Source organism: Hemibagrus wyckioides, linkage group LG02 (assembly GCF_019097595.1).
Source record: "Hemibagrus wyckioides isolate EC202008001 linkage group LG02, SWU_Hwy_1.0, whole genome shotgun sequence".
NCBI classification, from domain to species: domain Eukaryota; kingdom Metazoa; phylum Chordata; class Actinopteri; order Siluriformes; family Bagridae; genus Hemibagrus; species Hemibagrus wyckioides.
Window position 1 is genome coordinate 9913358 of NC_080711.1, and position 14083 is coordinate 9927440.

Consider the following 14083-nt stretch of genomic DNA (forward strand, 5'->3'; position numbering starts at 1 on the left):
GAAAAGAAACGGGGAAAATGTTTAGATTAAGCATTTATATTCAAAGAAAATAAACTAAAATGATAGTCGAAAGAGAAAGAGAGAAATAAAGGTAAACAGACAGACGATCAGAAAAAATCACCACAATGCTAAAATGTGAGCTCACATGTAAATGCATAAACAACGATAGGGCGGCAAATGCACATTGAAATAAAACTCTCCCTCTCTCTTTCTCTCTCTCTCTCGCTCTCTCTCTCTCTCTCTCTCTCTCACACACACACACACACACAGCCTGCGGGCACACACACAATTTCCAAGTCGTCTGTCCACTTTGTGTGTGTGACGTTAGCAGACACATTGTCATTACACAAAGAAGAACGCTAGATGGCACCAAATAGCCAGAAAACAGGTTCAGCCACGAAGAATGCTTTCAGCGGATGGCTTCTTAATCTCAACACCAGACAGACAGTCACACAGTCCACCACTTCCTCTTTATATTCTTTCGGTCAAATTAGAGACATTAACTAAACATCATGAGGTCCGTTGTAAAGCGAAAACAAAATGTACCTGGGTGGTTTCTAAAACATCGATATCCCGATTAATTATATGCAACCAGAATTATATGTAAGCTACATGCCTATTGATTGATTATTTATAGATAACAAATTTAAAGACAATACACATAGAGAATGTCATTATAGATAACTCATTGTTTTTCTTTATTTAATATTTTGAGCAAAACTTTCTTGCAATAAGATATGCCAGTTGAGAAGAATACCTAAACAAATGGAAAACAAAGGGCACAGGCCAACTCTGGTGTAATAGCAGTGGTTTATAGCAGGACATATGACAAGAATGGTCTAAATAAATTGATGCTGTCTTAATAAAACAATCGGCAAAATAATCTTTAAAAGGTCAGAATATTTGGTCTGGAATAATTCGCTGTCGAAAAACGTTTAACCGTAGAATAGAAAAAATAATGTACATATATGTGTGTGTTTACCTGCCGTTTTTGCTTTAAATTTTTTTATTAATTTATTAATTTTCTGTCCGCGCCTTCAGTGTGTAGAAATGCGGCATTGCGTCGTGCCCCTTGATTAAAGACATTCCACGTAATCAGCGGTCCAAGAAGTACAGCTACGCTCTGATTGGCAACCAAGCCGGTCTATCAAACACATCTCACAGCATCACTGACCTCTCTTTCCACAGTACAATCACTGCATCCACGAGCTAAAGTCAAGCAAGTCTGATATTTACATCACACGTCTAATGGAAATTCTCGAAAATCACTTACAGCATGCCTGAAATAGCTTTAAAACAATGTGTTCGCTGTAGCTTCGTTGAAAAAGAAAAAAAACTTACAAAATATGTTTACAATTAAGCTATGCGGTAACCATATCACATATTTAAAATGTTTTGTTTTTTTAAAAACTCAAGCTGCATGAATGCAATTCGACTTTACCATTACCTCCAAAAAAGCATCATTTGGGACAGCAAACCTTACCTTTGCTGATAAATCGTTAGACCGCGCTAAGACAGTAGGGAGAATCCTTCGCCGTTGGTCGCTTAGGAAGCCCTGTTGCCCTGCCCGGATCCACCATTAGTGCAAAACTAACAGTAACACCGTTGCTTCAATCCTTTTTGGTCACATTAGTCAACAGTATTCGGGTCCACGTATAAAAAAATACATGAGAAACTACTGCGTGTCCACATCTCAGTCAGTCTCTTCACCGTAGAGGTAATCCCAGTCATAGCCGACCACATTAGCATAGCAAGCGCAAAAGAGGCTGGTCTCCTTGTCCTGTTACCAGGAGACAGAACAGCTAGCGTAAACTATATGTATATCTTCGATTTTTTGCCGAAGTATAGACAGAAGGCGGACAGTTAAAGAACATGGCGAAGCTTCATAAGGCGCAGCGGCCAAAAGAATGCTGCAATATAACCACTTGGGAAATCATAAAAAGTTCACGTTCACGGTTACCCATCCACATGACCATCCTCGGCCAATCCCAGGATCCAGGCACTCATAAAGTTCTATCACAAAGTTGTAAATTTTCATAAAACAACAAGGAATTTATTGCATTTCTCCTCAGTGCCTCAGATGCAGTCGCCATCTTTTTCTTTCACAAAAGCTTGGGAAATAGAGTAGGAAAGCTAATATTTATTTCGCATCCAAGGCTTTGCGGTGATTAGATATTTTCATAATCGTCTTATTAAAATGGAGTTCTTTGGCTTTTTTGCATAAAACAACACAAGATCAGTTGGTTTATGTGCTTATTATAAAAGAAAATAGAAGATTTGGTGACGGCCATACTCAGCTTGTAACATCAGAAAATAATTTAGGATAATAGACAAGAATAGTTTTATTGAAATATAATGCATTTTTCAGAAATCTGGTACCTACTTTTGAGTGCAGCAGCAAAATGAAAATTTTCTAAAGCTTTTTGTCTACATGTTATAATAAAATTTTGTGAGACAAGTATATTTGTGTAGATAAAATAAAAACATGAACATAAAACACATAGAAAACATCAAAAGCACAATCACAGGCTTAAAACTATTTTTTAAATTTTAACCAAGTACAAGTAAGGCGTTAACGTTGCGAGCGTTGTAATATAAAATTGTATATCCACTTCGGCTAATGTTAAATGGACAGTATGTTAAATGGTTATTTACGTAAATAATTGGATTAGATAAGAGTGTTATTTCAATATTAATAGTAATTGTATCTGCAAATTTATATTAGATTAAATGTGGTCATTTACTTTGTAATCATGATGTAATCAGCTAGTTATACAAATGTCAACAGGGATAGGAATTGTTTTGCATCAGTTCACAATTAGATCAATTAGAGTAATGGACAGTAACCACGTTATAAGAAAGCGAGCCTTTGTCTAAATTTATAATTTTTTTCATAAGTTATAAACTCGACTGTATCACGAGTAAAGTCTTCAACGAAAAAAAAGACTAATTAGAGGAACACCCAGTATCGTACTGACACCAAAAACTATTGACCTGTTTCCTTTCCGTTTACTTCTTTTTGTTCTTTTTATGGCGTTTTCCGGCCTGTTTATTGATGCCCTAAACACATTAGTTTACAACCCCTAATGTAACCACTCTTTTGGTCTTTCAAAGTAAGGAACCAGTCACATCCTGACCCGATGTAACGGAAGTCTTAAAAGAATTCAAAAGCAAATGGTAAGAATACACAAAGAACATACATTGTATTATATCCTATTTACCAAAATCCTGGAATATCTCTTCATATATAATCCTGAATAAAATATATCCAAAATTAGCGGTAAATCTTTTTGACTACATGTCGCAAAATGCAGACACCTACGATAAAAACTTACCGCGGTCATAATCACACTTAAGACGGTTTATTTATATATTTTATATGTAATATATATATATATATATATATATATATATATATATATATATATATATATATATATATATATATATATATATATATATATGTGTGTGTGTGTGTGTGTGTGTGTGTGTAAAATGCAACTATTAATTTTGTATTGTTATTTGGGTGGTGGTGCGCTTGTTAAACAAAAAAATAATATCGTATTGGTGACAAATAAAAGAGAACACCATACTTTGAAAGCAAACGACAAATTCCAACAGTTTTTACGTTTCTTTTATGGACATTTTATTGCTGCATGTCTTTATTTTTTTTAACTTACTACTTTTTAAAGCCTACTTTTTAAAGCCTACTATTACAAATATAAACATATAATCAAGTGAAAACACAAAGCACATGGCGAAATACTGGCCTATTAAAATAATTACAATATTATCTTTTTGAAAAAGGTTTTATTCACAATACCAGAACATATAACATAAGTATTTTACACGCAGCAAAACGTTTAGAAAACTATTGCATAGGTTATTTCGTTCTTATATATGTATATTAAATATATAACTTGACATCCGCCGTCCCTGCTCTTATTCTCTGTCTTTTTATTCAATATAAAATTATTTGCTTTATCATCTCCTAGATGTCCTACTGTAGGAGACCTACGGCACAATGTGTGCTCTTTTTCCATTACGGCGGTTCTGGAACCAAATTTTTATCTGTCTTTCGGTCAAGGAAAGAGTGCGCGCCGTCAAATCTCCACGCGCCGTAGCCGCGTCAGGTAGAGGCCGAAGAAGAACTCCTTCTAGAGCTATAGAATCTTAAAGAGCTTTTACGTCTGGCACCTGTACAGAACAAGTATCAGTAAAAGTATATTTAAAAAATTAAAAAGTAAAAAGAAAATAAATTAGTAAAATATAAATATAAACAATACATTAAAAAATTATGGTATGCGAAGAGATATTTTTATGTTATTTTCTATTCTTCTTCTTCCTTCTCCTCTTCAGACAGTTTTCAGAGGGAAACATACATACATACATACATACATACATACATATATACATACATACATACATTACGCACATATTTGTTAAATAATATAATGTAATGTAATAATGTAATGCGGAATTGTGACGTATATGACACAAAGGCGTTGGTGGACAATCAAGAAAGAAATCATAACTATTTTTCATTTATTCTCTATGTGCTGAGACAGTGTGTGTGAGTGTTCTGTTGTATCCGTTTTGGTAAGACGCACATTTAGGAACACGAGACAAGAACAGTAATCTTCCTAGTGTGTTTCTGTGTCCCGCCGATATGAACCAGACGGCTTTCTCCCGTTTCCGTTTTGAGCAAATGGAATCTGTTTTACGTTTGCGTGCTTTTGAACTTTTTTTTATTGCTGTCCTTAGTCTGTTTGGTATTTATTTCCGTATCTGTGTTTTCCGTGTCACTTTTTGCGTGATAAACCTTCTAGCTTGAGGTAAACAAAGTGAAATTAGTGAGAACAAGAAAAAAAACAAACAAATAGAAATTAAGGGGAGAACTGCTAGGTTCCTTATAAGCAAAGTGTACTGAAGTAGTCACATATATTATGTTTAGTATTTGTTTCTCTCCGGCATGTGTTCATGGAAAAAAGTGCGTTGCTCGTCTTTGTATGATTGTACTAGTGTGTTTCAGAAATTACACAGCGTGTTTGTGTGTGTGTGTGTGTGTGAGGAGAGAGGGAGGATCATGAAGAACCATTAATGTCTTCAATGTGAATTTTTTTGTCACTATCACTACAAAACTATCACCATCACCACAATGCAGATCATCGCTTGTTCTCTCTATTTGATCAAATCGATTTTCATAGAATGATATGATAATGCGTTGAAATTGTTCTAAAAAGAAGAATTTAAAAACACGCATTCTCATTTTAATCTTTTTCTCAATTTTTATTGTGTAGCTATTTGTAGGTATGTAGACCTAGATTTCGGCATAAGCAACATTTCATTTATCAAAAGTAATCTAATTTTTGTATGTTGTAGCTGTGCAGTAGAGTAACACACGGCTGATTATTGGGGCAAAACAAAGTCATGCTTTAAACTGAAACTTGATTATTAAATAAAGTAGATGCTCACTTTATTTGCAGGTCTGCTACAAAAGCTTTGGGATTCCTTTGCGGAAGTTGAAGTACACCTTCAACTGTTAAGTACTTGTCAACTGTTGAGTCATGCAACTATATTAACAGTATTCATATAATTTACAAGGTCCTGAATGTTTTGGAAATAAATAATATGATCCCGTAAAGGTTAAATTCCAGATTTTCCGTGTCTTTTTGGCCAGTACGAACAAGTAGATAAGTGCTTAAGTTTAACATATGACTGGTCCACCATGTAAGACTGCTACGAATGGCTGTGCTGGTAAAAATGTGCCTTAGTTTAAAAATAGTTTATGCAAAACACGTCAAAACACAAAACAAATTTATATTAGGCACTCTAAATCCATTCTGGATGTGGGAAAGGATAAGAGATGTTGGGAAAAGGATTATCTAGTTAAAAAGTCAAACAAGCAAATAACAGTAATAAAAGCCGTTGTCTTGTCTAAGACACACATCACTGCAAGCTATGAAAGCAAAGTTTCTATTTATCAAACCCAGTTCTGCTGAATTTGATTTAAATATCAAAGTTACTAAGTCCTCCCCACGCTATGAAGTCAGTAAAAACACGTATCAGTCAACGAACATGACAGTAGTTTAGAGTTGCAATAAAATATCGCCTAACAGCCATTTAAATCAGCTTCAAACTTAAATCAAAATTCTGACAGTCATAAATCCATATTTTTGGCATTAATATATCTCTTTCTACTGTTCTTTTACTGCAAACTGTAAACAGTACGGACAGGTTAGACTTAAAACTACTTAAAGTCTTATAACAATGTTAAATCCTTTTTCCAAACGTCTTTTTATTTAGCAAAATTCTTATCTAACATGTACATCATTACACATGTACATCTTTTTAACTGTCTTAGACTAGGAACATACTGAGGTCGCGCTGGATACTATCAACAATAATGTCAAAAGATGTCGAAAATGCAACAGACAGATCTCCGGAAGTTTTCTTGATCTCTGTGCCATGCTACCGTTAGGGAAACCGCCTGATCGTCCATGCGCACCTTCATTCTCTTCATATAAATATGAGCCTTGTCTTTTAAAATAAGAGGATACCACAGACCTGTGCTCAGCAATGGAAATAGCGTAAGCTTGTCCCCGTATTGATGGAAACTGGAAGTATCGGCACACACAATTCTCAGTCTCGGGTTAAAACTATCCAAACTGCCGTCCCCCAGGTTATTTGGTGAGGAGTTCCTACCCTGCCTGGGTGTAAAGGCTATCACTGTTAGTATCCAAGCCTAGCAGAGGGGCTGAGGACGTGGAGGTGAGAGTGAAAAACGGATTTGTGTTCATGCTATAGTCGCTGGTCCGCTGCAAAATAGAAGCCAAGGCGCAAGAAGTTTGCTCGGGAAAGGTTCCCTTTAGAAACACTAAACTCGTATCTCGGCATTGAGGAAAAAAACGTGTTAGCATAATATACGGAACTCATAATTTTGCTTTTAGAGTGTCTAAAACGAGCTTAAATTGTATTTTATAGAATTTACAGTCTTGAAAAGATTTACACAAAAATCACTCCCTTTCAAAATTACCACGTGACAGGAGAGTGTTCCAATTGGCGACGGGCTTCTTGTTCTGTCTTTTTCTGGCGTGGGGGAAAAAGCTACGCTCGTTCTCCACCAACATTAGGCTGCGCAAAATTATTCAGATTTAGACAAGAATGATAGATAGAAGACCTAGACAACCACAGTCTATAGGAAATAAAATCGATGAACTACTGATTAGCCTGCATTTCTGGATATGTCTGTAATCACCTGATTGTCCAAGTCTGGATTTTTCATATTATGGGGTCTGGACGTACAGATTATGAAAGATGTATGTCTTGAAACATACCAGCCAAATAATAATGTTAAAATATTTATGGCATTGTTGATTTTAGTCACTGTGAATTCGTCATATTCACCTGAATTTGCCAGTTAGTTCCCAGAAGTCATCAGTGAGGACTGTGGAATCTGTGTAAATTCGGGTTTGTTGGGTTCTTTTAAAATAAGCTAGATGTCGTAGCGGAGGATCAACAGGCCCTTACTTAAAGCTGGTCCTTTAAACCATTTCCACGGCACCGTTCTTGCGCACACATCACTTTATTGTGTGTGTGTGTGTGGCGAGTGAGGGAGAGAGAGAGAGAGCCTGGGTACTTGAGAAAACAGTGCTGAATCGACAATTCACCTGTCCTAAATCAGCTTATATTCACAGTTCTATATAGAACACACTAATTGGGAATCTTAATCGCATTGTGTTTGGTAACAAAAGTATGTGGTTGCAATAGTGATCTTTTTAAATAATAAGGAGACATTTAATACAATGTGTCCCACATCAAATCACTCAAGAATACACTACAAACAAGTTCCTGATTTAAGAACCGTAAAGGCTGTTAAAAACCAAGTGGACATAGATAAACCTTACCTGCTCAATTTAAAACAGGAGATATAAATAACATATTGAGCTATGTAACCTACGTTAAATGTACGTGATACTCAATTTTTCCTAAAAATGTTCACTTTAGTTTGTGCCCCAAAATCTAATGACACTGTTTTTTAAATTAAGAGAACATAAAGTCTAGTGGACAGAAGAGAGTAGTTAATATTGTCTTCACACCTTAAAAGTAACTGAAGCAAATAACATCGGTCACATCATCGATTCTCGCCTGTAAACTTTATTGTGCCCACTTTATTTGTCTTTTTCAAGGTTTAGTCCATAGAACAAAGTGAAGAACAATGAAAGCATATTGCCAAGTTTCCATGAACAAATGCACAAATACAGTACAAAAATCTGTCTCACAGTAAACAATGGGTCACATTACATCCTTTTTATTTCCTTTTCATTCATTTCTTCCACTGTGCGCATGCTTAACCCAGGAAAGGAAGATAACAAAATCTCATCAGTTTGAAAGAAACTTAGTAAGTGTAAAAAGATATGCTACGGCATAAATAGGCAGTTTCATGTTGTTGGATGTCATTAGTCGATACGTCAGCATAACATATAAGTGACAAGAGTTAAAAGTGCACCATTTAACTTAAGAACTATACAGCTGCCGAGATAAGGTTAATGTCAAAAATCTAACAACAGAAACCAAGTTTTCACAATATTTATTCCACGAAGTAGGGAGGCTAATTTACACACTATAATAGGCCTACTCTCTGAACATTAGGAAAAGGTAGAAATGCTTCATGTCTTTCGTCACAATAAAGTTCGATGATCACGCAGATTTAGAGTTCTTTCTCTCCATGACCGCTCATCTATTTGACCAGCTATTTCTATCTACTCATCGTAGACTGAAATCTATAGAGAAACTTTCCAAACTGTTTTGTCTTCGCCCCACGATGTCCTTTTTAAGTGTATGTATGTAAGAATATATATATATATATATATATATATATATATATATATATATATATATATATATATATATATATATATATATATGTGTGTGTGTGTGTGTGTGTGTGTGTGCTCGCGCGCTTGCGCTCCTGATTGCTCTGTCTGCTCTCGACATCCGTCCTATATTTGTTTCGACTTCTCGCAGTCTTCTTTTGCTGACTGTGCTCCAGTCGCCTGTTCCTTATCCCGCTTCTCCTTTTCAATTGCCTCCTGTTCAGACTTACTACTAGGAAACTTGTCCTTGTTGTTTTCTTTTTTCCATTTCATACGTCTGTTTTGAAACCAGATCTTGACCTGCCGTTCAGTCAGTCCTAAGGCATGCGACACCTCAATGCGCCGTTTGCGTGTCAGATACGGATTGAAGAGGAACTCTTTCTCCAGCTCAAGTGTCTGGTAGCGGCTGTAGGTCTGGCGACCTCGTCTGCGTCCAGCAGCTACTGGGAGAACAAGGTCAATCTCGTTAGATATGTTTCAGATGTTTCAGTAAACTTGCAGTTTGTAATACAGTGGTATTTTGAGTAATAACATGAACTTTTTTCTAACAAAAACAATATACATATATCAATTTTGCACAGGATAAAGACCAGCATCTCAAAATTATGACATGTTTGAGATCCTATAGAACTATACCAGTGCAGCCATTACACAACTTACGTCTTGTCACATGTGCTGAGCCATAAAAGACAGAAGCTGTGTGAAACGACCACCCTGTATCGAAATAAGGCCCGGCATAACTGGAAGTCGTAAAAAGCTGCAGTAAAACATTGACTAAGGTGAGAAGTGAAAGATCAGCTGTGGACTCGAGCCTCACACATGGGGACTGAAGGAAAAGAATGTGGCGTCTTTGGCTCTCGCTGTCTCACTATTGCTCTGCTTTTCCCCTTCACTCCTCTTCCTATAGTAGGGTCATTAAACTGTAAAGTGATTCACAAGTTTTCGACACCATAAAACAATAAAACCTCTAATGGTCCCTCTCGCGCGCACACAGAAAACGTGGCTCTTAGACTAACTAAATTGCCCTGAGATATTTTTTGAGCGGGTATGCTTGTTCACTCTCCCCGCAGAAGAAATACATAAGCCAAAAGAACAGCCCGTGTGGTTTGTTTGGAGAGACTCACCTTGTGGTCGCATCCACGGAAACAGCTGCGTAGGAGAAGGACTCTGCTCCGTGTTGTCCGTCTCGTCGCCGATGCCTCCCGAGGCGAGTTTGCAATCGCTATATTGGACCAAGTCGGTGTCCTGGGCACTGAAAAGTGTTTGCCTTTGGAGAGCATCGTAGCCATAAAAGTTGCCAGGTTCGCCATGGCAGGTTACGGCACATGGACTTTGCTGGTAAGGTGCAGCCGAGAGCGTAGACGCGCCGTGGTGGTAAAACTCCTGAATCTGTGGGGCATGCTGGAAAGTTGCTCCTGTGCCTGGACCGTACACGACGGTGGGTCTAGTCCCCAGGTCCTGCGCAAAACCGCACTCGTAATAATTAGGGCGTAACGTGTCACCACTTTTGTATTTGGAGAAGAGGGAGTTGACAAAATAGGAGCTCATTTTTTGCTGCAGTCGATGTTGTTGTTGATGAGGGGGTTGTTTTATATTGAATTGTATTAGTACGTGAGCCTGGGACAGACTAGCCACACCCGATTATTCTGAAGCAAAAATAAATAAAGACCACAATAAGCGTCCATCAACCGGAGAAGTGTTTGTATACCTTTGTAACAGCCTCTTTAAAGCCACGACTATTCAGCTTCCAAGACTACACGACGCTTAGGAGATCCAACATCACAGTTCGGGTGCTGGAAGCCAGTTCCCAAACAGTTTTCTGTCATTTACTCCTCTGTAAATGATATGTTTCATATTTTGCCGCGTCCTTTCAGGATAATTTGCATCTGTTATCGAATCCTCATTCTATTCTGTCTTCTCGCGTCCCCACACAGCCACCGCTTCGCGCGCTTCTGATACGGAGGGAGACAGAGAATGAAAATGAGAGTAAAGGAGAAAGGGAGAGGGTACGGCGGGGAGCGAGGGAGCAGAAAAGTGAAGGGGGGGGGGTATGGCAGAGGAGGGGAGAATATGCCCATTAATATATTCAAGCGGGTAAGTTAATGAGAAATCTGCTGTTTTGCATCACTTCAAATACATATCTTTCACCCCTCCTCTACCCAACCTGACTACTAAAAACTTCTATTGGAAGGTGCTTTTTGTATGTTGACCAGAGATAGCATAAAGGACTAAAAGCACTGCTATCTGAATGCCTAACGAGTTATTTTTCGCTTTCATGAAAATATCAGGATATTTTCAGTAGCAGGGAGAAAAACGCAATTTAATTATTACCAGTTTTAAGTAGTTTGCAATAAATTTTAAACAGCTCCACAAAACGTCTTGACCGACAGCACTGGCTTGTATTGAAATCAAAGACGTAGTCATTTGAAAAATCTTTTTTTTTTTCATTTCAAACGCATTTTTATATACGTTAAAGCCGCGAAAATAAAGTGCACAGTAGGAGTAATGTGTCTGTAAATAGCTGAAAAAACTATACAATGCAATAAACATCTCGCCGGTTTATTGTTTACATCACGCGTCAAAAAAAGCTGTTAGTTTTTATGAGATTCCACGACCAAGACTATAAATGCTTCACACGGTTAAATTTCAAGTGAGTAGAAATGTTGGAATATTTTACAGTAATATTTGCATTGTTTTCCATATAGTGTGCGGTGTAGTCTTAGACAATCTTAATTTAACTTTAAGGTGCTGTACTTGAATCAATTACGGTTGTATGTAGAAAAAATATTCATGTAAAATACGGTACAAAATAATTACAATTTGCGAATTTCTAATTCGTAATGTAGCGATTTGCGCCAGAAATTAAAGTTAAATAAAGTTGTTTACTACATATATATATATATATATATAAATATATATATATATATATATATATATATATATATATATATATATATATATATATATATATATATACAGTAAACATCTTAATGTAATTTAATTTATATATTATTTATGTTGTATATGGATTAATAATTTAATATTTACAATTGCATTGTCACACATACAAGAAAGTTAAATAATCACAATATTTAATATATTTGCAAACATTCCTTTGTGTGCGTGAAATGACAATTATTGATTATAGCATTCGATCCTGCTAAGCATAAACATAAGCGATGTCGGGCAAAATAATTTTATATATACATATATATATATATATATATATATATTTATATATATATATATATATATATATATATATATATATATATATATATATATATATATATATATATATGTATGTATCTGTGTGTGCATGTGTGTATGTGTATTGGTGGTAGTTAGTACTTTGGATTTCGATTTTAATTTTCTTGATTTGCTCCTGTGTTATGAAATTAATAAACAATACAATAAAACGGCACATTTCTTGTATTACTTTCTATATTCTCTCTCTCTCTCTCTCTCTCGCTCTTTCTCTCTCTCTCTATCTATCATACATACATACAGACATAGATAGATAGATAGATAGATAGATAGATAGATAGATAGATAGATAGATAGATAGATAGATAGATAGATAGATAGATAGATAGAAATCACAGTCAGCCCAGTGTCCAGTACCAGAACCTTACTTATTTCTGTTTATATATATATATATATATATATATATATATATATATATATATATATATATATACCTTATGTTTTCTCCTCTGTGTCTGTGGCGTACGGCACTGCTGTGGCCCTAATTTTTAAACTGGCTCGCTGTGCCCTCAGAAATAGTCCCGACGTTTTTGGTAGAGCAACATTGCCATCAAGTGGACATTTTATGTTATGCCAAGAGGAAATGAAGTTTGCTAGGACGGAAGTGTGAGATAAAAAGGTAGTATAAATCGCTATAAACACCTTGCATAAACCAGGGTTGTAATCAAAATTAGTAATAATTTTTCATTTACCATCATAAGGGATGCTAACCGATTTTCCCCAGTACTGTTCTAATGCTTACTATGTGAATGAAAGCAAGATTTATATAAATAATATTTAGAAAATATATTTTATTGCAGTTTAATACTCAAATAAAGATTCTGTTTATCATCTAATTAAGATACATGCTGTTTCACGTTTATAATAACTTAATTACAGTAATTTTATCACAAGATATATCACGAAGATATAATTTAAACATAAACATAAAACACTTAATCATACAGCCACAGAATAAATAGTTCCAGAATATATGTGAACGTGTGATTAAACTGTGTTTTTTTATTCATTTTATTTCGTGTTTTATTTATTTTTTATTTATTTTATTTTGTCTTGAAAATATATATGGGAACAGTACACTTAAAAATCCCATGTTGAAATTACTTCTTTATTAGCAGAATTAAACATCTAATATATCCGACCGTATTTGACATTGCATCAGTTATAATTATCATAATTACAGTGATTCTTTGTAATATTCGCCACTGTTGCTTTATGTCGTAATTAACGGTTTTCAGTACTGAATTAATTCAAAAATAAACAACGCGTAAGTGAAAATATTCCTAAACTACAATTCATATGAATAAATCCAGATAAAAAGCAAATACACACTCCTAAAATAATATACGATAAAATAAAAATTAAAGAAAAAATCATTTTAAAAAATATGGTCTGTTGTCGTCATTTGGCTTATACCTTTACGTTAAAATATCCTTTGTACTTGCATATAGTCAATATTTTTTTCAGGCATATGATTGTTTATAAATCATTCATATAATTAAAGTGCACACATTATAACACTGTATTTCACCAGTCGTTATTTAATTATAGATACTTAGGAAGTATAGATTAATTTAGGATTAGTATTGTTCCATGTTCAAGGAATGTTATCTTAAAGCAAATACCTTTTTCTAAATACACATAACTATAACTCAGCTTCAGCTGCCCTTTCTACTTTTGCTATTCCTTTCCAGGGATACGATATCAGAGTGAACTGGAGCAGAAGCATTTTGAGAGAGCAAAATTGTACTTTAGCAACCATTTATATCAGGTCATACAAAGACATAATCGGATGTGAGTCCACAAAATGGAAGGCTCAGGCTTGGTCACAAAGGTTGTAAACAAATTAAGGTTGGCAATTCTAGACGTCTCGCCAGATTCTTTTGTGCCTTTTATGGCCCCCACTATAAGGCGGTTGTGGTGCGCTTCGGAAATGGAAC

At 35.5% G+C, this 14083-nt stretch overlaps 2 protein-coding genes across 5 annotated transcripts in view; both read right to left on the reverse strand.

Moving 5' to 3' along the window:
- Positions 1-1934, reverse strand: part of hoxb3a (homeobox B3a) — a 46158-nt gene extending 44224 nt beyond the window's left edge. For all 3 annotated transcript variants that reach the window (XM_058414645.1, XM_058414641.1, XM_058414650.1), the window contains exon 1: positions 1484-1934. The gene's annotated coding sequence lies outside the window, so the exon portion shown is untranslated. The remainder of the gene's footprint in view (positions 1-1483) is intronic.
- A 6202-nt stretch (positions 1935-8136) lies between these two features.
- On the reverse strand, positions 8137-10424 carry LOC131344086 (homeobox protein Hox-B8a). Of its 2 annotated transcripts, none has more exons than XM_058376060.1 (2): positions 10001-10424; positions 8137-9316 (listed from the first exon to the last, which is right to left on the reverse strand). In XM_058376060.1, exons 1-2 carry the CDS (start codon positions 10422-10424, stop codon positions 9003-9005), a joined length of 738 nt encoding a protein of 245 aa, XP_058232043.1. In that variant the 3' UTR covers positions 8137-9002. The 2 variants fall into 2 exon arrangements, with proteins under 2 accessions (XP_058232043.1, XP_058232033.1); XM_058376050.1 differs by having other exon boundaries at positions 8137-9319.
- Positions 10425-14083: the final 3659 nt, after the last annotated feature.